Here is a 25977-nt window from a genome sequence, read left to right on the forward strand (position 1 = left end):
TTCACGATCAGCCAGACACCCGTGCTGAGAGAATATCCCAGCGGGAAGCGATATGCATCAGGAGGCTTTGAAAGCGAGTTTCCTCGCAGAGCAGGGTAACCTGTGACTGTCCACTTGATTTTAAGAGAGCCTGATCATAAACCAAGTTTCCCCCACTTCCGAAGGACGTTTTAAAACTAAGGACATGTTTTAGTAATTAATAATAAATCTTTCGTTGACTTTGCATTTCTCTTTCTTCGTTGAAACATGGAAGCACTCTGTGCTGGTTAAGGTGTGCACTGATGGGTGGGTTTGCAGGAAGGGGCGAGGGGTGCCGTCTTTGGATAGGGGTTAACATGACAGCTGTGGGTTTGGCCGTTGGAAGGGGTGAGGGGTGTGGGGGAAGGGTGAGTATCTGCCCCTGGATGAGGTCTCTTTTTGGGGCTCAGGGCACCGGGGAGGATCGTGACTACGGTCCAAGTGCATGTGAAGGGAAGCCTGCCTTTACATTCTGGGATGTCAGGCACCAGGACCCTGCACAAGCATACACATCAAGGAAAGACCCGGGGCAGCATACACCACACAGACTGTCCCTGGTGCCTACTGACTGCAGTCTATGTGTGCCCTGCAGTTGACCCTGCAGCCAAGTCTGTAGCATGGCACTGTGGGCTATGCAGTGAAATTACAACCCCCCCCCCCCCTACAGAACAACAGAAAGTCTTCTGACACCAGAAAAGTGACGGAAACAGTCAGTAACACAAAACCGCTTTTAATAATGTAGTACACAGTGGGGGGTTTGAACTTGGAGTTGGGACTGGTTGATGCTTTAAGGAAAGAGCTTGTACAAATTTACAGCGCGACAGTTGTCTCTAACATTATCGGTGTGCTGCGGTGCAGGGACAGTTCTCACGGCCCCTACCGCCCCTCCGTCTTGTCACTTTGGGTGAGGGGGGGACAGGACTTCTTGGCGTTGGAGGGCGGTTGCAGATGCACTGCAGGGGGGCTCTCTCCTCCTGACTGCGGTCTTGCAGAACATCTACAAGGCGCCGGAGCGTGTCCGTTTGCTCCCTCATTAGACCAAGCAGCGTTTGAGTCGCCTGCTGGTCTTCCTGCCGCCACCTATCCTCCCGTTCCATGTGTGTGCGATGCTGCTGACACAGGCTCTCCCTCGACTGTCTCTGCTCTGCCGCCTCCGCTCTGGAGCTGGCCATCAGTTCCTGGAACATGTCGTCCCTTGTCTTTTCTTTGGCGTCTAATCTGAGCCAGTCTCTGCGAGGGGATGGCGGGGCAGTCGGGAAGGAGCGAAGCTGTGTGATGCGAAAAAGTAGGTGATTTCCTTGAACAAATACATGTTTGCCAACAGTAAACACAGTCTAGTCAGTTTCAGTTAAGAAGACCAAACAGGGAACCAAGTCTCAGGAGATCTCGGAACTAGTCCGAGATTTCGGAATACGCTCTCATTGGCGGCGCGATTGCACCGGATAGCGCACAAGCGGGGAGAGACAGCTGCATCCCTCTTGCACAAAGTCCTGGTAAGCCTTACAGTACAGAGTGCTTATCAGTTAGTGCTTAGCTGTGCTCTCCTGCTGGAGGCAATGTGCAAAGCAGAAAAGATGAGCGTTATGCGGCACCTCCCGCCAGTGAGCAGGAAAGACCCTGTATCACGTTTCCTCTGTGGCCTGCAACACGTGGCTGTTAAGCGAGGGTCATTCTTATGCAAAGTAAAACTCTGTTAAGCAAGGGTCATTCTTATGCAAAGTAAAAGTCTACCATGCACAATAGTAACAGTACACTAATTCCACTAATTAGATGCAGCACTTCCACAACGACATCACCCTGAGGCGTGTCAGGCGCACACAGAGAGAGCGGATGCTAACAGAAGCCCTGCACAGACCAGGACCATACACTGCCATGCTCGTAGAGGCGATGGTCCCCCTGTACCTGAGGATGGCCTGGCGCGGAAGAGTGTGCTTCAACGGAGCACCCAATAAAGCACCTCTCCCAAGAAACCTCTTGCTGAGGCTTTTCCAGCTGCTCTCTGAGAGCTTTTTTGAACTATCCCCAGAGGACTATTGCTCCATTGCTGTATGTGTAGACCTGCTGTTTGTATAGTTTCATATTTAAAAATTGTTATATAGTATTTCTATTTTTTATATATATCCCTGTTTCTTAAAAAAATAAATGTTTCCCTGTTTGTAGCACTTACCGCCTGATCCTTCCCTGATTCCGAGTCTGGGTTAACAGGCGGGGACGGTTGGTAGGGGATCTCTGTGAGGTGATGAAGAGATCCTGGCTGTCAGGAAAGCGGGAGTGGGTTCGATGTCGCCTGCGCCGTCCTCAAAAGACCCTTCCTCATCTTCCCATCGGCGAACAGGGAGGAACTGGCCCGGTACACTCTTCCGTCCTCGGAGTCCACCGTCACTGGTGGGGCACTGGTGGCAGACCCACCTAGAATGGCATGCAGTGCCTCGTAGAAGCGGCATGTCTGGGGCTGGGCTCCGGAGCGTCCGTTTGCCGCTCTGACTTTTTGATACCCTTGTCTTAGGTCCTTGACTTTCACGCGGCACTGCATCGCATCCCGGCTGTATCCTTTGTCTTTCATGGCTTTAGAGACCTTCTCGAAGGTCTTCGCGTTCCGCTTGTTGGAGCGCAGCTCCGAGAGCACAGACTCCTCGCCCCACACAGTGATCAGATCCTGGACTTCCCGGTCAGTCCATGCTGGGGACCTCTTTCTATTCTGGGATTGCCCGGACTCCTCTGCTGGAGAGCTCTGCATCGTTGCAGGTGCTACGGAGCTCGCCCCGATGTGCAACCAGAACGTCAGATTCAAACCGCCCAGACAGGAAAATGAATTCAAATTTTTGCGGGTCATTTCCTGTGTGGCTGGCCAGAGAATCCAAGCTCGGAATGCTGTCCAGAGCGTCAACAGAGTGGTGCACTGTGGGATAGCTCCCGGAGCTGCTAAGTTCGATTAGCATCCACACCAAGCCTAATTCGAGCTAGCAAGTGCGAATTTAGCGTTACTCCACCTGCCGGGGTGGAGTACCAAATTCGAACTAAAGAGCCCTCTAGTTCGAATTAAATGGCTTCCTGGTGTGGACGGTTGAGCGGTTAGTTCGAATTAACGCTGATAAATTCGAATTAAAGTCCTAGTGTAGACCAGGCCTTAGATAAATGGAGAAAGTAAAGCACAGCCAGCCTGCAAGAGCCGTGCTGCAGAACAGAAAACCTGGAATCGTTCCCTGCTAGGAAGAAACAAGCATGAGCGGCCACCACTACAGAAATTGCTTAAATTACACTAAAACTTTCCAATTTTTTCCAACTCTCTAATTCTATAGTTAAATGGCCACACTGGGCACTGCCATTTTTCTACCATTTAGTCCCCCTTGTCTGTGGGAGTCTTTCCTTTGCCAGCAATGGGCTTTGGGTCAGGACCATCGGCTGTGACAGAGAAACACCAATTCCCCTGGGTATGTCTGGATGTTACCAAATCTCCCCACAGTGGGGCTGCACTTTTCTATTTTAGGACCTTTTCCCCAGATCTCTTTTGGGGATCTGCTACCCCCTCGTAGCCATTTTGCAGCTTTCTGCTGTATCTTCTCTTCCAGCTGGTAAATATTCATATCTCCTGTTGCACTCACTGTTTAACAGTTGTGAGGGTGGCAGAGGCTCACAAAGTTGAGTGCAATCAGTGTATTTCATGGAGGTGATGTTTACTCTCTCAAATCCTTACAGCAACACACCAGAAACCTCCTTCTAACTTAATCCTTTTGTTAGAAATTGCTGGTACAGTTATGCTGGGTCTCGCACTCTCTCTTCTTTGGGGAAGGTTCAGGGCACCATTGCTTGCCTCTGAACCGGTATTTTTAATTACCCCACTAGTGTCCTTGAGGAGTGGAGTGGAGAGGGAGGGACCTGGGCCCGCCCTCTTCTCCAGGTCCCAACCCAGGGGCCCTGAGGTTAGTGGTGAACCACTTGTACTGATTGTTCCTTCCTTTGGGTTACTTCCCTCTCCTGCCCTTCAGTTTGTGGAGGGACTTCTTGCCTTCCTTCTACACAAGCCAGGTGCCCCTTACCTAGGGTTTTTTGGACTTCTCAGCCCACCGCAGCACGCTTCCAAACTTTCCTTTTGTCTCTCTTCAAAACTGTTCTCTGCTTCAACTCCTTCAAACCACTCTCTGCTCCAACCAAACCTTCCTGCTCCAACAACCCACACTGTCTGACCTGAAGCAGGGGGTTTATATCATGCGACTCACTGCTGATACTCCAATTGGCTTCAGGTGCTCTAGTTAATCTATAGCAAACCTTCCTCCCCTTGCAGGGAATAAGGCTCCCTGCTAACACTCTCCTGCTGCCCTCTGGCAATGCTGTATCACACTTTGTATTCATTAGAACTATTTGTATAAACCCTTCAGGGAACATAAACCTAAGCCAATCTGAAAATTTGTATGATTTGGCTGCCAAAATTTGTTATCGATCTATATGCTGCTACCATCCATCATTTATACTCTAGATAGATAATGATTCTTTTTACAGATTAAACTTTGTTTTTATTAACACTACAGTCTATAACAAATAGATTGGGCTACTTTGGGGCTATGTTTGAAGTGACTGTGGACTATTGATGCAGTAAAAAATAACCCTGGGAATCATGGTTAAAGCTGCCCCTTCCACCCCCGCACCCACCAAATCTGAAATGGTGCCCCTGGCCTCAGCTCTTGAAATCATATGAATATATGAGAATCTCATTTAAAAATAAATGTCTTGCCAGAAAAGCTTGACACTTTGAAGAGTTACTTTCTCTTGGTTGAGTAGAAAAACTTGAGAATATGAGAGTGAAACCTTGTCACTCAGAAACAAAAAAGTTTTAGAAAAGATCTCATGATTCCTTCCGCCAGTCTCATGAATATTGAACACTTGGTGCTGTCAGTACTGCATGGCCATTGATCAGTTTATGTTTCCAGGCCTGGTATCTTCAGGTAAGACTCTAAGCCTCAGATCCTCAAAGGATGTAGACTGCTGTCAATGGGAGTTAGGAGCCTACAGACCTTGGAGGATCTGGTCCTAATGATCTAAATATAAAAATGAACATTCTCCTTTATCTTTTTAGCTCATCCCCCACTGAGGGAGCTGGGAACACACAAACCAATGCAAAAATATTTCAACGGATAAGTGAAAATTACAGATATGCAAAGTAAGAACAAGGCTGCTTTAGAACTTATTCAAGTTTGATTTAAGGAGAGAGACTTTGTCTATTTTGAGAGGTGATCTTAGCCATCTGTGTTTTAATGGTTATAAAGCTTTAACATTTTGAATCTCAGTGTGTACTGTAATTGAATAACTGTGGTCTGACCCCCTATTGTCATATCCCCCCATAATTTCCCACAACTGTAAAAATGTAAGTTGATAAAAATTGGAAAGAAATGCTGAAACCCAGATTGTTGTGCAACTGAAACTTTATTTCAAGACATATGGAAAAAGTGCTTTGTAAACGGGTGGTACTCACCCCTGCCGCGCCTCCTGCTGGTTGGTCCCGGAATGTCCCTCAGTCCAGCCCTGGAGCGCCCTCGGCAGGCTGGTGACCCGCCTGTTCTCTGGCCCCGGCGTCCCTCCCTGGACCCGGTGCCCCCTATCTATAACTGGGTCTCCCCCTCCCAGGGGAACCCCCACGCTACTGTCCCCACTTTGCCTCAGTAGTGGCCACTGACAGTCATGGTCTAGCCCCACACCCTGGGGCAGACTGCAGTATCAGCCCACTCATCACAGGCAAAGGGGGTTTGAACCTGCTGCTTTGTCCTACCCCTGGGCTGCCCTCTGCAACCCACAGTACCTATAGGCCCTTTGCTAGGCCGCAGCCTGGGGCTTTCCAGGCTGGAGCTTCCCCAGCTCCTCGGCCTGTTCCCAGCCCTGCTTCACCCTAAGTACCTTGTCTCAAGCCCTAAGCAGCCAGGCCCATCTCTCTCTGAAGCCAGAGAGAGACTGTGTCTGGGCTCTGGCTTCCCTGCCTCTTATAAGCCCCAGGGCTTCGGTTTGGGGCGTGGCCCCCAGCTGCAGCCACTTTCCCCATCAGCGCAGCTTCCAGCCACAGCTCTCAAGCCCTGCCAGGCTGCTTTGTCAAAGCCCTCAGAGCCGGAGCAGGGTCCACCCTGCTACACACCCTCCCCCTCAAGAACCCCTCCAGCGGGGCAGGCGGGCATTCTACCAGCCCAGGCTTCTTCTTAGTTGGACCCGCAGGGAGTCTCTTTCTTTCCTCAGGCCCTCCATTTCCCGGAGTAGCCTGTCGACTTCCCTCAGGTTCCGGGTCTCCACTGTAGACCTCCCCAGTCCTCTGCGGGTTTCCCCCCGGGTTTGGGTCCCTATGTCGGCCCTCCTGGCCGTTGTCTGGGTCCCCCGCTCAAGGCGAGGCCTTACCGGCACGTCCCGCCCTTTTCCCCAGGGGGCCTTGCCCCTTGATGGGGGACGTAGTACGGGCGAGGAAGCATGCTCGCTGCCTCCCCCCTGCCTCAGCCCCTGTTTTGTGGGCTTTGGCCCGGGCTTTGGGAGCCTTATGAGGGCACAGTCTCTTTATGTGTCCCCGCTCCCCACACGCCCAACAAGTTCGGAGGCCCCCTGTTAACTTCACAGGGGGCACTTGAGGCTGGTAGGGACACTCCCGTCTGAAGTGTCCCCGTCGCCCACAGGCGAAACAGTCTTTAGGCCCCGGCACTGGCCTCCAGCCCAAGGTATCTGGCCCCTGTTGAGGTCCATGTGCCTTGTTGCGTTCCGTCCCCCTTTTGGGCGCAGCCAGTCCCTGAGTGCCCGGTCCCGGACTCGGGGCCTGGGCGGCCGGTCCTATAGGGGCCTCGGCCTCTAGAAAGTCCTCCATAAGGCTAACGGCCATGTTCAACGTTTGCGGACGGTGCCGCAATACCCACGCCCTCCCGGGAGCCGGGAGGATGTGGACGAATTGTTCGAGGGTGATCTGCTCGGTGATGTCAGCCGAGGTTTTACGTTCAGGTTGTAGCCAGCGGCCCGCTGCATCCCGTAACTCCTGGGCCACCACCCGGGGCCGGACGCCCGGAGGATAAAACTTGCCCCGAAACCGTCGCCGAAAGGCCTCTGGGGTGACCTCGAAGCTATCGAAGATGGCCGCCTTCACCCGAGTGTAAACCCGGGCCTCATCGTCGGGGAGGTCCCGGTAGGCCCTCTGAGCAGGCCCCGTCAAATAGGGGGCGAGGATGGTTGCCCACTGGTCCGGTGCCCACCCGGCTACCGCCGCCACCCGTTCGAAGGTCACCAAGTACGCCTCCGGGTCATCGTCGGGTCCCATCTTGGCCAGGCATACTGGTGGCACAGGGGGGGTAGGAAAACCGGCCCCCCCCCGTTGAAGCGCCCCCGGGACTCGGCCACAGGGCGGCAAGCTGTCGGAAGCATTCCGACTGTTGGTCCTGGTACTGGGCCTCCATGGTCTGCAGCCACTGCTGCTGGAGGGCCCCCAGCTGCTCCATGAGCTGCTCCTGCTGCTGCCGCTGGCCTTCGGCCAGGAGCTTAATAAGGGCCTCTGTCTCCATTCTCTCCCTGGGGCCGTCGTCTTCTGGGCAGCTGTCCCAGTTCCTGCCCAGGCCTCTTGTATCGGGGCGGTTCTAACGGCCCCTGTCTGGGTGCCACTGTAAACGGGTGGTACTCACCCCTGCCGCGCCTCCCGCTGGTTGGTCCCGGAATGTCCCTCAGTCCAGCCCTGGAGCGCCCTCGGCAGGCTGGTGACCCGCCTGTTCTCTGGCCCCGGCGTCCCTCCCTGGACCCGGTGCCCCCTATCTATAACTGGGTCTCCCCCTCCCAGAGGAACCCCCACGCTACTATCCCCACTTTGCCTCAGTAGTGGCCACTGACAGTCATGGTCTAGCCCCACACCCTGGGGCAGACTGCAGTATCAGCCCACTCATCACAGGCAAAGGGGGTTTGGACCTGCTGCTTCGTCCTACCCCTGGGCTGCCCTCTGCAGCCCACAGTACCTATGGCCCTTCGCTAGGCCGCAGCCTGGGGCTTTCCAGGCTGGAGCTTCCCCAGCTCCTCGGCCTGTTCCCAGCCCTGCTTCACCCTAAGTACCTTATCTCAAGCCCTAAGCAGCCAGGCCCATCTCTCTCTGAAGCCAGAGAGAGACTGTGTCTGGGCTCTGGCTTCCCTGCCTCTTATAAGCCCCAGGGCTTCGGTTTGGGGTGTGGCCCCCAGCTGCAGCCACTGTCCCCATCAGCGCAGCCTCCAGCCACAGCTCTCAAGCCCTGCCAGGCTGCTTTGTCAAAGCCCTCAGAGCCGGAGCAGGGTCCACCCTGCTACATGCTTAAAAAGGAACATCAACATTTTCCAACAAAATTGATATAAAGAATTCTGCCAAGTCTGAATATCCCTCCTTAATCACACAGCCCCTCATCCTGCAAACTCATCATACCAGGGGATGCCCAATGTGAGTGGTGCCCAAGTGAAGCCCCACTGACCCCTCACACCAGCACAGGGGGCTTGTTGCAGGAGCAGAGACATTCTTCACCAAAGCCTCCAGGCCTCTAATGTTACCAGTGGGCTGGTTCCTGCTCTGCAAACAGCCTGAGTCACTTCCAGGGAGGAAAACCCCCAATTACTGCTGCAGGTGGTGGGGCATATTCCTGATCTCCAGAAAGTGAAACTTACCCTGTTCCACTGCCCAGAGGGAGCCATGGCTGCAGAGAACCCCATGGAAAGTCTCCAGGAGGAAGCGACATGTCCCGTCTGTCTGGAGTATTTCACAGAACTTGTCACTCTGGAGTGTGGGCACAATTTCTGCCGAGCCTGCATCAGCCAGTGCTGGGAGGGATCCAATACAGCCGTCTCCTGCCCTCAGTGCAGAGAAACCTCAGGCCCAACAGGCAGCTGGCAAACATGGTAGAAATCACCAAGCGACTGAGTTTACAGGCAGCAAAGGGATTGGGAGCAGGCAGCAGGGCGGCTCTAGGAATTTGGCCGCCCCAAGCAGTCATGCCTGCGGGAGGTGCTGGTCCCGCGGCTCGGGTAGACCTCCCGCAGGCATGACTGTGGAGGGTCCACTGGTCCCGCGGCTCCAGTGGACCTCCCGCAGCTGTGGAGGGTTCGCTGGTCCTGCGGCTCCAGTGGAGCTTCCGCAGGCATGCCTGCGGGAGGTCTGCTGTCCCACGGCTCCGTTGGACCTCCCGCAGGCATGACTGCGGAAGGTCTGCCGGACCCGCCTGCCGCTCTGCCGGCAAAACACCGCCCCACGCGCGCGCTTGGCGCACTGGGATCTGGAGCCAGCCCTGGCAGGCAGGTTGTGTGGGGAACACCAGGAGACTCTGGAACTGTTTGTGAAGAGGATCAAACCCCCATCTGTGTGGTGTGTGACAGATCCCGGGCTCATCGCGCTCACGCAGTGGTTCGCATAGAGGAAGCTGCCCAGGAGTGCAAGGTAGGGAATTGCTGTCAAGTTTAATGGGTAATAACTTAGCTTTGGATTTTAATTACAGGCTGATTTCATTGAAGGTTCCCTCTCATAGATGTAACTGCAGCATTCAGCTCTCTAAAGCCTTCAGTGCTTGGGAGATAACAAAATAAATATTCTGGCAGTGTGGCAACGAAGGCAAAAAATGAAGTCTTCAAAGATATCTGATGTGGGAAACTTACCGGAGATGCTGAATGCTTTTCAAACCCAGCTTCCACTGGTGAAATAAGGGAACATTTTTCTGAATGAAAGCTGTTAACACCAGTGACATTTAAATCACATGAACCGAGGACCAGTCTGTGAGAGTGCTGCCTTCAGATTGCAGGAGAGGAAGCTACAAGATGAGGTTCGTACTGGTTTGTTTTATATAATTTATTATTATTTCTATTTGCATCACAACACCCTTTACAGACCACACATGAGATCTGAGCACTGCACAAAACCCAGCCAGGGGCAATCCCTGCCCTGAGCAGGTTACAGTCTAGGGTGGGAGGGAAACTGAGGCACAGAGAGGCACAGTTACTTGCCCAGGACAGATGGGACTGGAACCCCAAACTCCCCAGACCCACTCCACTGTGCCAAGCATTACACCATGCTGCCACCTCAACATCAACTTCCCTGAAGAAGTGTGTCCGTTAGGAGGGAGAGATGCCTTGGTAAAGGTCCCAGGCTCACCAGAGAGAGGAGGTTTCCCACTGGGATTCTGAACTCCTGTGCTGCTCCATGAGGAGTTAAACTCAGCTGCCGCCGGCCTGCACTAGAGGAGATCACTGGGCTGAACACTGTGTGGGACCCTGAGCACCTTGAGTCCGCACACAACAGGGCTCTAGACAGCTCAGGTCCATGCCAAGACTGGATTGTAGCCAAACTAACCCCAGGCTGGAGCTGACCGGTGCCAGTCTGACCTGTTCCATTGTGTACGTGGGCAAGGACCAGACAGAGCGGTTCCGTTAGTCCCACCAGGCAGCCTTTGAAATCTCCCAGCTAGAAAACTGCAGGGCTCATGCACCAGAACCATGCAGCCTCCACAGCTGCAGGTGGAGTCAGTGGAGCTGCAGGTGCCCAACGCCTCTGAGAACCAGGCCCCAGGTGCCTAAAAGTTGGCACCCAAAATCTAGACCCTAAATTAAAGGGCATTTGTTAAAGCTGGATCCAGTCCACCACTGGGCTCTGGTCCTGTATGCAGCTCGTCTGGGCACATGGGCTGCAGGGAAGGAGAAAGCCCCTCCCCCACGGTGAGGGATCCCTCCAGCACAGGAGCCTCTTGTGCCTCCTCCCCAGCAGCTGCAGGCACAAGGCGGGTTCCTGAGAGGGCTGGGAATGGGGTGGGGATGGTGAGGGCGGGTGGAAGAGGGAGGGGGGTGGACGAGGAACAGAGGGACGTAGGCAGTGTAAAGCCTTGCCTGGCTTTACTTACTATTTTTGTAATTCTAGATGATTATTTCCATAGGCAGGGTTTTAAGAGATGTTTGGGGTTTTTTTTCTGTCTGGTCCCTCTCTGGCTCCAAGAGAAAACGCGAACAAAGAGCACAAACAAAGCCTTCCCCACCTCCCGCCACATTTGAAAGTATCCATAATCTAAGCACTTGGTGGGGTCTCTCTCTTGTGTGGGTTGCCTGATCTTTAGTAGGGCTGATCTGTTTCTGAAACCTTTCCAAGAGTCTTATGGTCTCCCTATGGTATGGATTGCTTGATGTTTAACAAGGTGAGACCTCTGTATGAACAGTGGATTGCCTGATGTGCCATAAGATTTGATCTTTGTGTAAAACTTTCCCCACAGTCCAAACATTTATGGGATTTCTCTCCTATGTGGATTATCTGATGTTTAGCAAGGTCTGATCTCCGTATGAAACTTCTCCCACAGATTAAGCACTTATGGGGTCTCTCTCTCTTGTGTGAATTGCCTGATGTCTAACATTCTAAGTAAAGCAACTCCCTATTGTAACTGAAACTCTGTTTAATGTTAGGGGTGTGTGTTTACCTTAAAAGTGTGACAGGACCCAGCTCCCCTCCTCGTGACTGGACCACCTGGCCAGTGGACTAGGATGAGCAACTGAGGCTGGTAATTATATTCCACCTGTTGAACTCTGTGTGTCTGTATGTTAGGCCTTGGCTACACTGGCGCTTTACAGCGCTGCAACTTTCTCACTCAAGGGTGTGAAAAAACACCCCCCTGAGCGCAGCAAGTTACAGCACAGTAAAGCTTCAGTGTAAACGGCCCCAGTGCTGGGAGCGCAGCTAATCCCCACGGGGAGGTGCAGTACCTGCAGTGCTGGGAGAGCTCTCTCCCAGCGCTGCCACCGCAACCACACTCACACTTCAAAGCGCTGCCGCGGGAGCGCTTTGGAGTTTTGAGTGTAGCCAAGCCTTTAGCTAGGAATAGAAGCTGAATTACTTATCTTTTACTCCTATTAAGAATTCTCTGTAAACGTGGCATATTACCTTCTCCCTCAAACGGCACACAGGGGACAGGGCAGAAATGGGCAGGATTGTAGCCTTGATGGAAGGGGTGGAGTGGGGGTGGAGCTGGGGGCAGAGACAGGAGTCGAGCCCCATTCTGCATAATGGAAGGCTCCCCCCTGTGTGAGGTATTAGACTGAGCGCTCTATTCTCTCTTCCATCTCTAGGACATCAGAGGCACCACGAACAGGCATGTGGCTCCTTCTCACCCCCCCTCACACTTCTTGAGCCTGGGCAGGGGTTGGACACCAGGTGAAAGCCACGTCTCCCCAGGGCACCTCAGCACAGTGTGCGGCGCAGGGGTCCCATTTCCGCTACTTTCACTTTGTTCAAATTAACCTTGAGGTTCTCAACCCCTGAACAAAACAGTGAATTTACCCATCCCGTGGGAAAGATTATAAGAACAGCCACACTGGGTCAAACCAAAGGTCCATGTAGCCCAGTGTCCTGTCTGCTGACAGTGGCCAATGCCAGGTGCCCCAGAGGCAATGAACAGAACAGGCAACGATCAAATGAACAGAGCAGGTCATCGTCAATTATGAACTTATTACATCCTGGGGGGATTGGCTGCCTGTAGACACTGGGGATGTAACATGGGCCTTTCACTGCCAGCTCTCTGCTTACCATAGGTGCAGACTTTTATTTTTCCCTCAGAGTGCTCCAGCCCCGAGCCCCACCCTCTCTCCACCACTTCCTACCCCTGATCCAACCCTTCCCCAGAAGCCCCCCCGCACCTGCGGCTTGCTGCCCTCACCCAAGCACTTTCCCCAGCTGCCAAACAGCTGATCAACAGCCCCATCAAACAGCTGTGGCAGGTGGGTTCTGAGCACCTGCTATTTTTTTCTGTGGGCATTTGAGCTCCAGAGCACGCCTGGAGTTGGTTCCTCTTGTGCTTAGAATAACAGGATTGAGCAGAGACCAAGTATAAACAGGGATATACAATGAGTCTTAGCCCACGTACTGCTGTTAATGGGTATAACAAGGCATGCTCTTGGGGGACACTACTGAGAGGATCAATTCAGGAAAGAGCAGGGCATTCACAGCCCAAGCCCACACCCAACCCGACAAACAGAGAGGACTTCACTTTCATCCCAGTGGCTAACCAGAAGTCAAACAAGCAATTCCCTCCAGATTCCCAGTATCACCACCAGCACCACTCTATATGGGGACGAATGGTTATGAAAACCAATACCCCAGTAAAAAAAAAAAAAAGGTTACAAGCTCCATACCCAGGTCAATATACAAGTCAAATCTTATGCACAAATCACACTGTTGCCAATCCTTTAGAATCTAAAATCTAAAGGTTTGTTCATAAAAAGAAAGAAATATAGATGAGAGTTAAAATTGGTTAACTGGAATCAAATACATACAACAATTGCAAAGTTCTTGGTTCAGGCTTATAGCAGTGATGGAATAAACTGCAAGCTCAAATCAAGTCTCTGGAGTACAATCAAAACAGCTTTGGATGGGTCGTTCAGTCCTTTCTTCAGAGCTTCAGTTTCTAGCCAAGTTCCTCCAGATGTCAGAAGCAGGACTGAAGATCAAAATATAGGGGTTTCCAGGGCCTTTTATATCCTCTGCCATGTGGTCGGAAACCCCTTTGTTCTTACTGTGGAAAATCACAGCAGCAAAATGGAGTTTGGAGTCACATGGGGGAGTCACAGGTCCATGCATGACTCAGTTTGCTGGTAGAGCAGCCATTGCTCACATGCTATCTTGAACGTTCCTAGGAAGGCTCCTCAGAAGTGGATTGGAGTCTCCCAAGGTCCACTGTCAGTTAAGTGTTTCTTGATTTGGCACTTACTCAGAAGAGTCCTTTCTCAAGAAGCTGACCAAATGCTTCACTGATGCTACATAAAATCAAACACACTGAGAAACAAGCAGATAGCCACTATTCATAACTTCAAATACAAAAACAATACACACATACAGACAGCATAACCATAACCAGCAAATTACAACCTTTTCATAGACACCTTACTTGGCCTTCTTTGTATAATATTTGGTGCAGCTCTAGGACCTTGGTTGCAACAATGATCTATACGGTCACAGTTCATTTCAATAACAGCACAATGGGCAAATCGGTAAGGCCTAAATTTTAAACAATGGCCTAATTCTGTATGTCTTGAAATACCTCTTCAAAATACGGGACTCCAGGGCACGTGTTCCAGCTGCATCCACAGCAGGAACTGGAGTCAGTGGGCACTGCGGGTGCCCAGCCCCTTGGAGAACCAGCCCCTCAGCACTTAGGTCAGTACCCCAAATTAGGACCCTAAATCAAAAGAGATTCTTGACATTTGGATCCAGCCCCTCAGTGTGCTCTGGCTCCTAAGCCAGCTAGAACGGCTGTTTGCACCTCCACAGCAGCAGCTGCAGGCACAGGGAGTGCTCCTGGGAGGGGCGGGAGTGGGGCTGAGGCATGGACACGCTGGAGGAGGGAGGGGTGGAAAGGACTAGAGGGGTGTGGCCAGGATGAAGCTGCTTCTCTTATATCCTGCACCCTGGCAAAGCCCCTTAGGACCATTAAAGCTGTGATGCAGCTCTAGCTGGAGCTCAGGACTTGCCTGGCGGCTGCTAAGGTCTGCACTGGCCCTTGCAGTCACTGAATAGGGGGCCTACTGAACCACCCCTCTCTCTGCGTCGGTTTCCCCATCTATACAATGCCTGTGTGTCTCTTCGCATTACAGTCTATGGAGGACGAGGGCCTCATGGTGCTGAGCTCTGAGCAGACGCTGAGCAAGTAGCCCCAGAAAGCGAATGAGTCAGTGTCCTGATCCTGAAAAGTCTCAATTTACTGAGAAAGGGGCAGAGCACAAAAATGCCCCCCCCAGCTGTCTGACTGAATGTCTCTCAGTAACCAGCTGCACACGGTACATCCCCAGAGCCGGGGAGAGAAATGACAGGTACGATATGCACCATTCCAGTCTTTTTCCTTCCTGTAACCCTGTACCAAAGCACTGAATCTGCTCTGCTCTGCAATGCTGAGAGAAGATCCAGGTAGCTGCAACGCTGGACCCAGGTAACTAGCTGCATCCACAGCAGAATCTCTGCCCAGCACGGCTCCCCCACCACAGCTGAATTCCTTCTCCTTGTCCCTGATGGCGGCTTCCCAGACTGCCCCAGGCCTCCTCAGTCTGTCCCCACATCCCCTCCTGCAGCCTCAATGGGCAAGTGGCCTGAGAGGTCTCTGTTTATCCCACACCAGGTCCCTGCAGCCCCTAGTGCGAGCTCCCCGCACACCCGCTGCCCTCGGCCGTTGGGCTCCAGCTCTCACCTGGGGGACAGGAGCTTGGTCTCCCTGCAGTCCCTGGTCTCTCTGCCTGGACTGACAAACAGGGAGAAAATGGGGGCAGGGCCTTGCTGGGAGTGGTTGTGTTACAGGATCTCCTGCCCCACTAGGGCCCAGGCTGAGCTCCCAGCACATTCCACAGGCCCCTGAGCCACCATCAGATGGACTTTCAGCCTCCATCCCTGTGGTGGCGGGGGAGTGAGGGGTGGGGAGGCACTGGGTTACTGCCCTGGGGGAGCTGCTGGGGGAGGGAGGAGATTTACCTGCTCACAGATAATTTTACCAGTTCTAAAGCTTCAACTTTTTGACTCTGAGTGTCCAGTGTCATTAAATAGTTCTGGTCTGACCAAAATATTGTCTGATCCCCCCATAATTTCCCACAACCGTGAACATTTAAACTGGAATGAAATGCTTAAAACCCAGATTGTTGTCAAAACAATATATTATAAACAAAGTTCTGCCCAGCCTGACTATCACTCCTTAGACACCCAGCTCCTGCTCCTCCAGGTTCAGCCTCACAGGGGGATGCACCAGTGACCCTCCCCACCAGCTCAGGGGCTGATTGCAGGCCAGGAGCCCTGTGGGGTTTTAATTACATGCTGATTTCACTGCAAATTACCTGTCACCGGTGTGATTATACATTTTTACACTAAAGCCTCCAAGGGTAAAATTGGCTGGGTCCTTCCTGCTCAGCAAACAGCAGGAGTCATTTTCAGGCAAGGAAACACCCCCTTGCTGCTGCAGGCGGGGCATAGTGTGAATTCAGGAATTTGAAACAAAGCCTGTTACAAACTGCCCAGAGGGAGCCATGGCTGCAGAGAGCCCTGTGGAAAGGCTCCAGGAAGAAGCGACATGTCCCGTCTGTCTGGAGTATTTCACAGAACCTGTCACTCTGGAGTGTGGGCACAATTTCTGCCGAGCCTGCATCAGCCAGTGCTGGGAGGGATCCGATACAGCCACCTCCTGCCCTCAGTGCAGAGAAACTGTGCAACAGGGAAACCTCAGGCCCAACAGGCAGCTGGCAAATATCCTAGAACTCGTCAAGGAGTTGAGTTTACAGGCAGCAAAAGGAGCAGGAGGGGATGGGGTATGTGAGAGACACCAGGAGGCTCTGAAACTGTTCTGTGAAGAGGATCAAACCCCCATCTGTGTGGTGTGCGACAGATCCCGGGCTCACCGCGCTCACACAGTGGTTCCCATAGAGGAGGCTGCCCAGGAGTACAAGGTAGGGAATTGCTGTCAAATTGAATGGGTTAAGTTCTGGGTTTTAATGACAGGCTAATTTCACTGAAAGTTTCCGGTCACATATGTTACTCATCATTCAGCTCTGCAAAGTCTTCATTGTGTGGGGAGATGCTGTAACAAAATTAATGGTCTGGCAGTGCGGCAACAGAGGTAAAATATCAAATCTTGAAAGCAGGATCTACCCCCCCCCCCAAGAAGCGTAACTCACTCCATACCCCCCCTCTCTCTATTGCTTGCTCTTCTGGACCCTCACTCATGGTCACAGGTTGGGATTCAGGTGGGGGTGCAGGCTCTGGGCTGGGGCCGAGGGGTTTGCAGTCTGGGAGGGGGCTCTGGGCTGAGCCTGGGGCAGGGGATTGGGGTGCAGGAGGGGGCTCTGGGCTGGGGCAGAGTGTTGGGGTGCAGAAAAGGATATGGGGTGCTGGCTCTGGGAGGAGGGTCAGGGCTGAGGCAGCGGGTTAGGGTGCAGGAGGGGGTATGGGAAGCTGGCTCCAGCTGGGCGACACTGATTTACCTCAGGTGGCTCATGGTCAGCAATGCAGCGGGGCTAACGCAGGCTCCCTGCCTGTCCCAACTCTGTGCCACTCCTGGAAGGGGCCAATGTGCCCCTGTGGCCCCTGGGGGGGGGGTGCATGTGGCTAGACACACACTGCGGCTCTCTGCAGGGACCACTCCCACAGCTCTCATTGGCCACAGTTCCCCATTCCTGGCCAATGGGAGCTGCGGGGATGGTCCTTGAAGGCGAGAGCCGCGTGAAGAGAACCCTGCCCTCACCCCAGGCTGTGGGGACATGCTGGCCACTTCTGGGAGTGCCGAACGGCTGGGGCAGGCAGGGAGCCTGCCTGCGCTGCCGGAGATCGTGATCGACTGGGAGAATCTCCAGGATCAACTAGGTTGCCACTGGTCTAGCTAGACAAAAGGTGGGAAGGGAAACTGAGGCACAAAGCAGGGCAGCGAGTTGCACATAGTCACTGAGCATGTCAGTGACAGAGCTTAGCATAGAACCCAGATCTCCCCAGACCCAGTCCAAGGCCTGAATCACTTTGCCATGCTGCCATCTTAGCATCAGCCCCACCCAGTGATGAAGTGTGTCCGTTAGGAGGGAGAGACGCCTTGATAAAGGTCCCAGGCCCACCAGGGAGAGGAGGTTTCTCACTGGGATTCTGAGCTCCCATGTTGCTCCACGAGGGGTTAAACTCAGGGGTGAGCTGCAGCGGGTTCGCACGGGTTCGCGGGAACCCGTTGTTAAATTTAGCAGCCATTTTAGAACCTCTTGTTAAGGGCTGCTAAATTTAACAAAAGTTCCCGCCCACTCCTCTCCTGCTCTGCCCCCTTCTCTTCCCCCTCCCCTGCTTCCCGCGAATCAGATGTTCGCGGGAAGCCTGAACAAGCAGCATGGAGGCAGCCAGCAGGTAACCTGGGGCGCGGAGGGGGAGGAGTGGTGCGGCTGGCTCAGCAGCTCCCGGTCCCAGACCGCGGCTCCCTCCAGCCCAGCGCCGGCCCAGGAGTCGGGCCCAGCGGCCGGGAAGTCGGGCCCAGCGGCCGGGCCGGCCCGGGAGTCGGGCCCAGCGGCGCCGGTCGTGGTCCTGGCAGAGTGGACCCGGTCTCCAGGCAGTGTGATAAGGGGGCAGGGAGGTGGGTTGTGGGGGGGTGGATAGGGGTCAGGGCAGTCAGAGGGCAGGGAACAGGGGATTGAATGGGGGCAAGGGTCCCGGGGAGCAGTCAGGAAAGAGCAGGGTTGGATGAGGTGGTGGGGGCACTCAGGGACAGAGAGAAGGGGTAGTTGTATGGGGTAGGGGTTCTGGGGGGCCATTGAGAATGAGAGGAGGGGTTGGGTGGGGCGGCAAGGGGCAGTCAGGGGACAGGGAAGGGGGGGATGGGTCAGGGGTCTCGGAGTGTGTGTGTTAAGGAACATGAGGGGTTGGATGGGGCACGACCCCCCCCCACGGAGGGGGGGGGAAGGAGGGAACCCGTTGTTAAAATTTTGGAGGGAGGAGGGAACCCGTTGTTAAAAATTTGGCAGCTCATCACTGGTTAAACTCAGATGCTGCCGGCCTGCACTAGAGGAGATCACTGGGCTAAACACTGTGTGGGACCCCGAGCACCTTCCGTCCGCACACAAAAGGGCTCCAGACAGCTCAGGTCCATGCCAAGTACCACTGGGATTACACTGGGTTGTAGCAAAACCAACCCCAGGCTGGAGCTGACCGGTGCCAGTCTGACCTGCTCTGTTGTGTACGTGGGCAAGGACCAGCCAAAGTGGTTCCATTAGTCCAGGGTCTCAAACACGTGCCCTCGAGGTTATTTTCTGTGGCCCGCGAGCTCCTCGTGGCCTCCCCCAAGTGTTTATCTAGAGCGGCTCCGGCCCCACGCGCACCAGGGGCAGGGCAGGTTCCCTTCCTGTCGGCCGGCTCTGCCCCGGCGCCGCTCCGGGAAGCGGACGGAACCTGGGGGAGCAGAGGCGCAGGGGTGTGTGTGTTGCTGTTGCTTCAGGCACCACCCCCAGCAGCTCCCATTGGCTGCGGTTCCCTGTTCCCAGCCAATGGGAGATGCTGGGGGCAGTGCCTGAAGCAACAGCGGGGAGCCCAGAGCCTTTTAAATCCCAGCCGCGGCCGGGAGTCAGAGGGCTCTGGGCTGCCTGCAGCCGCAGGGAGCCCAGAGCCTTTTAAATCCCAGCTGCGGCGGGGAATCAGAGGGCTCTGCGCTGCCCGCAGTGGCAGGGAGCCCAGAGCCCTCTGAATCCCAGCCCCTGGCCGCTGATTGCCCCCTCCCCAGACCCCTGCCCCAACTGCCTCCCAGGACCCCCACCCCCTATCTAAGCACCACTGGTCCTTGTCCCCCGATTACTCCCTCCTGAGACAACTGCCCCTTGGGACCCCAGCCCCTATCTAAGCCTCCCTTCTCCTTGTCCCCAACTGCCCCCTCCTGAGACCCCACCCAACTTCCCCCCAGGACCCCACCCCCTACCTGTCCCCTGATAAACCCCCTGGACTCCCATGCCTATCCAATTGCTGCCTGTCCCCTGACTGCCCCCCCGAACCTCTGCCCCATCCAACCCTCCCTGCTCCTTGTCCCTTGACTGCCCCCTGGAACCCCTTACTCCTTCTCCAACCCCCAGACCACTTACTGTGCCACTCAGACCAGCGTGTCTGGCTCCGTGCAGCTCCAGACAGTTGCTGCCATGTTCCCCCGTGGAGCCCACAGCCCTCTCCCACTCCCAGCACCTGCCTTCCAGATTTGAAGACCTCAAAATTCAGGAGTGCTCAGGCTCGGTTTGGGCAGCTTTTACTTCATTTCTCCCAAATCAAATATACTGATCCACTGTAACTTGCTGTAGAAAAAGTAGGATAAAATTGAGGAAGAAATGCTTATTAGGACCGGAATTGCTATTTTCAACAGCCATTGCCTTTTTGTTTGTTTGAAAGGAAGACAGTGATATTGCATTGGCAAATTCCCCATAGAAAGAAAGAGTGGAACAAAAGAATAATAAAGCCACCTCAACTTTTCCTCATTTATGGAGGACAGTCTTATAATATGCATCCAGATATCCTCCAATCACACAAGCTGAAAATTGTTCCACTTTACTGCACTTCTGTAACCATATGAGAACCAATCCTGTCTGTGTTTTGTGCACATCCAAAATTCCGTCTGAATGACCCGCCCTGGGAGCGAGTTACCAGTGACCCAGAGCTGGGGCAGCAGGAGGTGGGGGTACTGGGGGGCAGGGCTGGGGCAGCAGCGGGGTTGGGAGGGCACTGGTGGGGAGGAAAGGGGGAAGCCCAGCGCTGGGGTGGCAGGGTGTGTGTGTGGGTGGGGGGAGAGCCCGGGACTGGGGCAGCAGGAGGGTACGGGGGGAGCCCAGGGCTGGGAATGGGGGCAGTCAAATTTTTTTTTGCTTGGGGCAGCAAAAAACCTAGAGCCGGCCCTGCCCGGAGCTTCCCTGCCTGAACGTAAAGAGCGCGCAGCGCGCGTCTCTCTCCCTTGCTGCTGCTGCTGCCGCTGCCTAAGGGCTACAGCATAACAGCAGTGCAAGCTGCTGGTGCTGTAGCACCTCCGGAGGGGGAGGGGAGTGGAGGGGGCCGTGCCGTGCCCCCTCACCATAATCCCATCTAGGTTGTAATTAATTTTGACTGAGATGACCAGGACAATATCCCTAAGACCTGCAGACTTGTGGCTGCTGCTCTGTGACTTTTAAAACAGATGAAGCCACTTTTGATTACAGCTTAAAACAAAACGATGCAGGTGAGAGGAGGAAGTGATTGATTGGTTTCACATAGGACCTGGAGTAAAATTGCTATAAAGGATTGTCTGAAACTGGTGTACAGACAAACTAGTGTGTGGCAAAGTCTTAAAATGACTGAGAATTGAAATATTTAATTGTAATGTGCTCTTAAATTAATCAGATTGCATCGACAATTGGGAACCATTTTTATACAGTGATGGTAAAATGTATATTGAAGTAGGCAAGTGCTGCTTCTGACTTTCTACTTTTAATTGACCCTTGTAATCTTGTGGCACTGACGCGTTGTAGCTTCATTTTATATCGACTTACAGGGTCGGAGCGGGGGGGCACCACCATTTTGGGCCCCACCAAAAATTATACAAACCTGCCGCCTATGCCTGTGTGGGCCCCACCACCGCTTTTTTCAGTGTGCCACCTGCCTGCATCATTCTGCATGAAGGTGCCACTCCCATCCTCACGGGTGTCCTCCTGCATCCTCCGTCTCCTCCTCTCCCTTTTGCACCAGACAAAGCCACGTCCAGTGCCGAGTCCCTACCGGACGGGATAATGCTCCACAAGACTGGGATTGCGCAGCTTCAAACCAGATGAATGGCCTCCCGACATCTCATGGGGTTTGCCCTGGTGCTTAAACCAGCTCTGCCCAACCAGTGCAGTCCCAGGGCTTCAAGGGTGAAACCCAGGTGGCTTCGAGGATTTGTATCATTTGGTTCTTTAAACCTTCTACAAAACAGGTTTATTGATTCACCCCCATGTGACTCCAGTGCCCTGTTATGTGCTGTACCACTAATAAGTTCACAAATACCAGTAAAGCTTGGGTATCATTGAAAGCTCTAATTACTAAAAACACTGAACCGGAATTGGTAATGAGTCTGAATGTGACACGCTCCCAATCTCTATTAATGAGGTTTGATCTCCTTGGTGGCCCTGATGTCACAAAGTGATTAGAACCACAGTCATCTTGGGTTTTGGGTGGAAAAACACCCACTTCCAAGCACCTCTCAACTATCCAGATGAAACCGCCCAAATCATTTCTGTTTCTTCAGGAAAGAATCCAGGCCCATTTGAAGACTCTGAGGGAAGAGAGAGAAAAGCTGCTGGGATTGAAAGTGACTGGAGAGGGGAATAGCCAGGAGTATCTGGTAGGTGCCTGTTATTATGAACCAGCAGGGACTGGTAGTGGGAGGTCTGTTTGGAGGCAGACTCCTGTGTGGCCTTGGTGAACATGGGCTTATGTGTGTGTTTCTCCATGACCATGGATTGTTGGGTTTGATTCATGTGTAGACAAGCCCTAAGCTTTGTGGCTTCCCAAAAATCCCTCCAAATGAACTGAATGTCCCTGTGAAGTGCTGTCCACTGGGTCTAGACATTTTGTGCATTTTTAAAACGTTTGTTTCTTTTAACTCCCCTGACGTCTCTGTCAGTGTACTGCTGTGTCCTGCCTCCTGCTGCTCTGGGTCTGAATTTCCACAGACCATAAATAACAGAAGATGCTGACCATGACTGACAGAGAAACATCCCTTTCACAGGGATACAGGGGCCAAAAGGGAAGGTGTGAGAGAATCCCCTGCCTAGTACCCACAGGGTAGAATGAAATGTCAGAAATCTGAGGATTTTCACAGAAAATCACCCTCCTGCACACTCAGCTCTCCATGAAAGGACTCCGGGCTCCATCCATGTCCCTGACCAGCCCTTGCCCTATTTCATACAGAAACAAACACAAACCGAGAGGCAGAAGATTGTGTCTGAATTTCAGCAACTGCAGCAGTTCCTGGAGGAACAAGAGCGACTCCTGCTGGCCCAGCTGGAGAAGCTGGATGAGGAGATTGTGAGGATCCAGAACGAAAATGTCAGTAAACTCTGTGAGCAGATTTCCCATCTCAGTGAGCTGATCAGTGAGATGGAGGGGAAGTGTCAGAAGCCAGCAAGTGAATTCCTGCAGGTGAGACTGAATGAGAAACATAGGTGGGTGCTCCAGGACAGCCAGCTCTCCCCCTCAGTGCTACCCACGGGGAGGGAGGGGGAGGAGCGGGGCGGGAGTGTGCTCACGTTAGGATTCCCTCCCCACTTTGAACTCTGGGGGACAGATGTGGGGACCCACATGAAAGACCCCCTAATCTTATATTCCATCAGCTTAGGTTAAAAACTTCCCCAAGGCACAAATTCCTTTCCTTGTCCTTGGACGGTATTGCTGCCACCACCACCAACTGATTTTAAACAAAAATTCATAGATGGGTCACTTCGAACCCTATTCCCCCAAAATATCCCCCGAAGCCCCTTCACCCCCTTTCCTGGGGAGGGTTGAGAATAATATACCAACCAATTGCCTTTAATGTAAGTACAGACCAGATCCTTAAGACACTAAAATCAATCAGGCCCTTAAAAGAAGAACTTTATTATAAAGAAAAAAGTACAAGAATCACACCTGCAAAATCAGGATGGAAGGTAACTTTACAGGGTAATAAAAAGACTTAAAACACAGAGGACTCCCCTCTGGACTCACTTTCACAGTTATAAAAACAGGAATAAAACTGCCTCTTAGCTTAGGGAAAATTCACAAGCTAAAACAAAAAAATAACCTAACCCATTTCCTTGCCTTAGTTAGAATTTTTGTAATCTTAGATGGATCATTTCAGGTAGGGTTTCAGGAGATGTTGTCCCTGCTTGGTCTATCTCTCTATCAGGAAAGAGAACGAACAAACAGCCCAAACAAAACCTCCCCCAACCCACCAGATTTGAAAGTATCTTCTTTCCTTATCGGTCCTTATGGTCAGGAGCCAACCAGGTTATCTGAGCTTCTTAACCCCTTAAACGTAAAGTGATTCAGTACAGCTGCTAGGAGGTATTTTATGTTACTCTTTCTTTTATATTTATGGCAGCTCACAAGAGGAGGTGAGGAAGAGACAGGGTGGAGGTTGAGTGGGAGTGGGAAGAGTTGGGTTGGGGTGTGGCATTGGGGAAAGGTTTGGAGTGGGGGTGAGGCATGGGGTTGAGCACCCCCAGGGACAATTGGAAACCGGCACTCATCATTAGTAACATGCCAGACTCCCACAGAGGGAGGAGCGGGCTGCTGAATCATAAGCACTGGAGTCCAGCAGTCGGAGATCTCAGTGTAACTCGACATATGCATTGCTGACATCTGAGTGAGTATTATTCTTAGCAGAGTCACAGAGATATGAAAGATGGAAAAGCCCCATTAGCTCAGGGAATCAATGGCCCTTGGGCCAGGGCAGGGTCTCTTCCCCCATACTTCCTAAATCCCTTCCCTGGGATCCCCTGTGCATGTGTCAGAGAGGACTGAAATTCTTTTGTCTCTCTCTCCTCTAGGATGTCAGAACCACCTTGAGTAGGTATGTGGCGCCCTCGCACTCCACAATGCTTGGAAAGAGCTTGATGATGAGGGTAGCACCGCATCTCCCCGGGGCTCTACAGCAAAATGTGTGGGAAGATCACGTGTTGGATACAAATCTCTCTGATCAACTCCATCCTGGAGTGCTAACTCTTGTAAAGAAGACTCTGGAATTCTCCAGTCAGTGGGAAAGACTGACCTCTAATATTTCCTAGAGATGTCACATCCCTGGGGGACTGGCTGCCTCAGGATTGTGGGGATGGACTATGGGCCTGTCACTGCTGGGTCCTGGTCACTATTCAGCCCAGGGCAGTAGTTCTCAAGAGCCTTTCCCCACCTGAGGGCTGTTTGGAGACCTGTGAGAAATGAGCTGGGGAAGGGGTAGTTTATGTCTCTGTCTAGTTCCTAGAGGCAGATTTCTACACCACTTCACCTGGGAACCTCCTGACCCTCAGAGCATGGAGGCCAAGGAGTGAATTGGCCATGGAGACTCAATTCCCCTTTTGTCCCCAGAGCTGATCTCTCCAGACCAGAGTTGAAGAATATTAATGACCTTTGAAGGGAAGGTTGCTCAGCCATGGGCTGTGTCGCACCTGCTCTGAGGGTTGGAGAAGTCGAGGAATTCTAACTCCAGGCCCATGAGAGCAGCGACTCACTAGCCAGAACTTATAATGAGTCACACAGTAAAATATAATCATGTAAAATTGTTTCTCTCCAGGTGTCAGATGGGGAAGTTCCAGCAGCCAGAGGAGATTTCTCCTGAACTGGAAGAGCGAGTCAGTGGTTTCTCCCAGAAAATGATTGTGCTATCGGAGATTCTGGGGAAGTTCAAAGGTACCTAGAAGGGATCTAGGAATGGAAATTGGGATGAGCCTCTGAGAAGAGAATGGTGCTGATCAATTGGTTCACACTTAGATGATGCTGTTAAATTAAGAAATGACTCAAAGACTTTAAGGCCAGAAGGGACCATCATGATCATCCAGTCTGACCAACTGCACACTGCAGGCCACAGAATCTCACCCACCCACTCCTGCAATTGACCCCTAACCTCTGGCCAAGTTACTGAAGTCCTTAAATCATGATTTTAAAACTTCAAGTGTAAAAGGTTGTGCACTCAGCGGTGCGGCGCCTACTGTTGGTCAGTCAGGGAATTAGCTTTCCCGCTCCAGAACGCCCACTGCTGGCTAGTGTCTCTCCTGCCTCAGGCCCCCCCCATGTCCCTCCTGGACCTCAGTGCCCCTTACCTTGGGGTTCTGCCCACAGCAGTAGCCCCACACTCTGGGTCTCCTCTCCCAGGGGCATCCCAACCCTCTATACCCACCTTGCCTCAGTGGTTACTGCCAGTCATCTAGCCCCCTTTCTCTGGGGCAGCCTGCAGTCCACAATGTCCACTCATCATTAGCAAGGAGGTTGGACCTACTGCCTTTCTAGCCCTAGTACCATCCCTGGCCCTTAACAAGGCCTCAGCCTGGGGACTTGCCAGGCCAGAGCTCCCCAGCTCTGCCTGCCCCGCCCCAGCCCTGCTCTGTGTAAGGTACCCTGTGCTCTATTATTTCCATTTCTGCCTATGGAGGACGAGGCCCTGTCGTGCTGCTCTCTGTAGAGGCGCTTAGTAAACAGACCCAACAGCTCACAATTAGAGCCAGAATTTCACAAACTCTCAACATCCCATTAGTGTCAAAGGGACCCAAGTGGGTAAAGTTACCTTTATGCCAAAGTCTTTGTATGATCTGGGTCTAGGTTACGACAAAAGGCAGCAAGTGAATGAGACAAACCAACTGGAGTCTGAAGGGAGGGAGGGGATGAGGAGGGAAAAGTAAATCTCTTACAGATTGTGTGTCCTGGGGTAGTTGTGAGGCTGCAAGGCTGCTGGCTCCATTGCTGAGAGATGCCTGATTGAGAGGGGAAAATAGATTTTAGACCCTTTTATATTAAATACCTGAGTGTGTCTCTGG

General features: G+C 52.8%; 1 protein-coding gene across 1 annotated transcript; it reads left to right on the forward strand.

Moving 5' to 3' along the window:
* Nucleotides 1-15947: 15947 nt before the first annotated feature.
* LOC120392864 (zinc finger protein RFP-like) lies at nucleotides 15948-24864 on the forward strand. The gene is made up of 5 exons (XM_039517541.1): nucleotides 15948-16413; nucleotides 21720-21815; nucleotides 22385-22615; nucleotides 24001-24023; nucleotides 24741-24864. The coding sequence occupies exons 1-5, from the start codon at nucleotides 15997-15999 to the stop codon at nucleotides 24862-24864; spliced, it is 891 nt and encodes a 296-aa protein (XP_039373475.1). The 5' UTR covers nucleotides 15948-15996.
* Nucleotides 24865-25977: the final 1113 nt, after the last annotated feature.

This window comes from Mauremys reevesii, unplaced genomic scaffold (assembly GCF_016161935.1).
Source record: "Mauremys reevesii isolate NIE-2019 unplaced genomic scaffold, ASM1616193v1 Contig12, whole genome shotgun sequence".
NCBI lineage: Eukaryota > Metazoa > Chordata > Testudines > Geoemydidae > Mauremys > Mauremys reevesii.

Coding starts and splice junctions, on each gene's coding strand:
- LOC120392864 (XM_039517541.1), top strand. CDS start 15,997: ATGGCTGCAGAGAGCCCTGTGGAAAGGCTCCAGGAAGAAGCGACATGT. Junction 22,616..24,000: donor CAGCAAGTGAATTCCTGCAG/GTGAGACTGAAT, acceptor TCTCTCCTCTAG/GATGTCAGAACCACCTTGAG. Junction 24,024..24,740: donor GTCAGAACCACCTTGAGTAG/GTATGTGGCGCC, acceptor GTTTCTCTCCAG/GTGTCAGATGGGGAAGTTCC.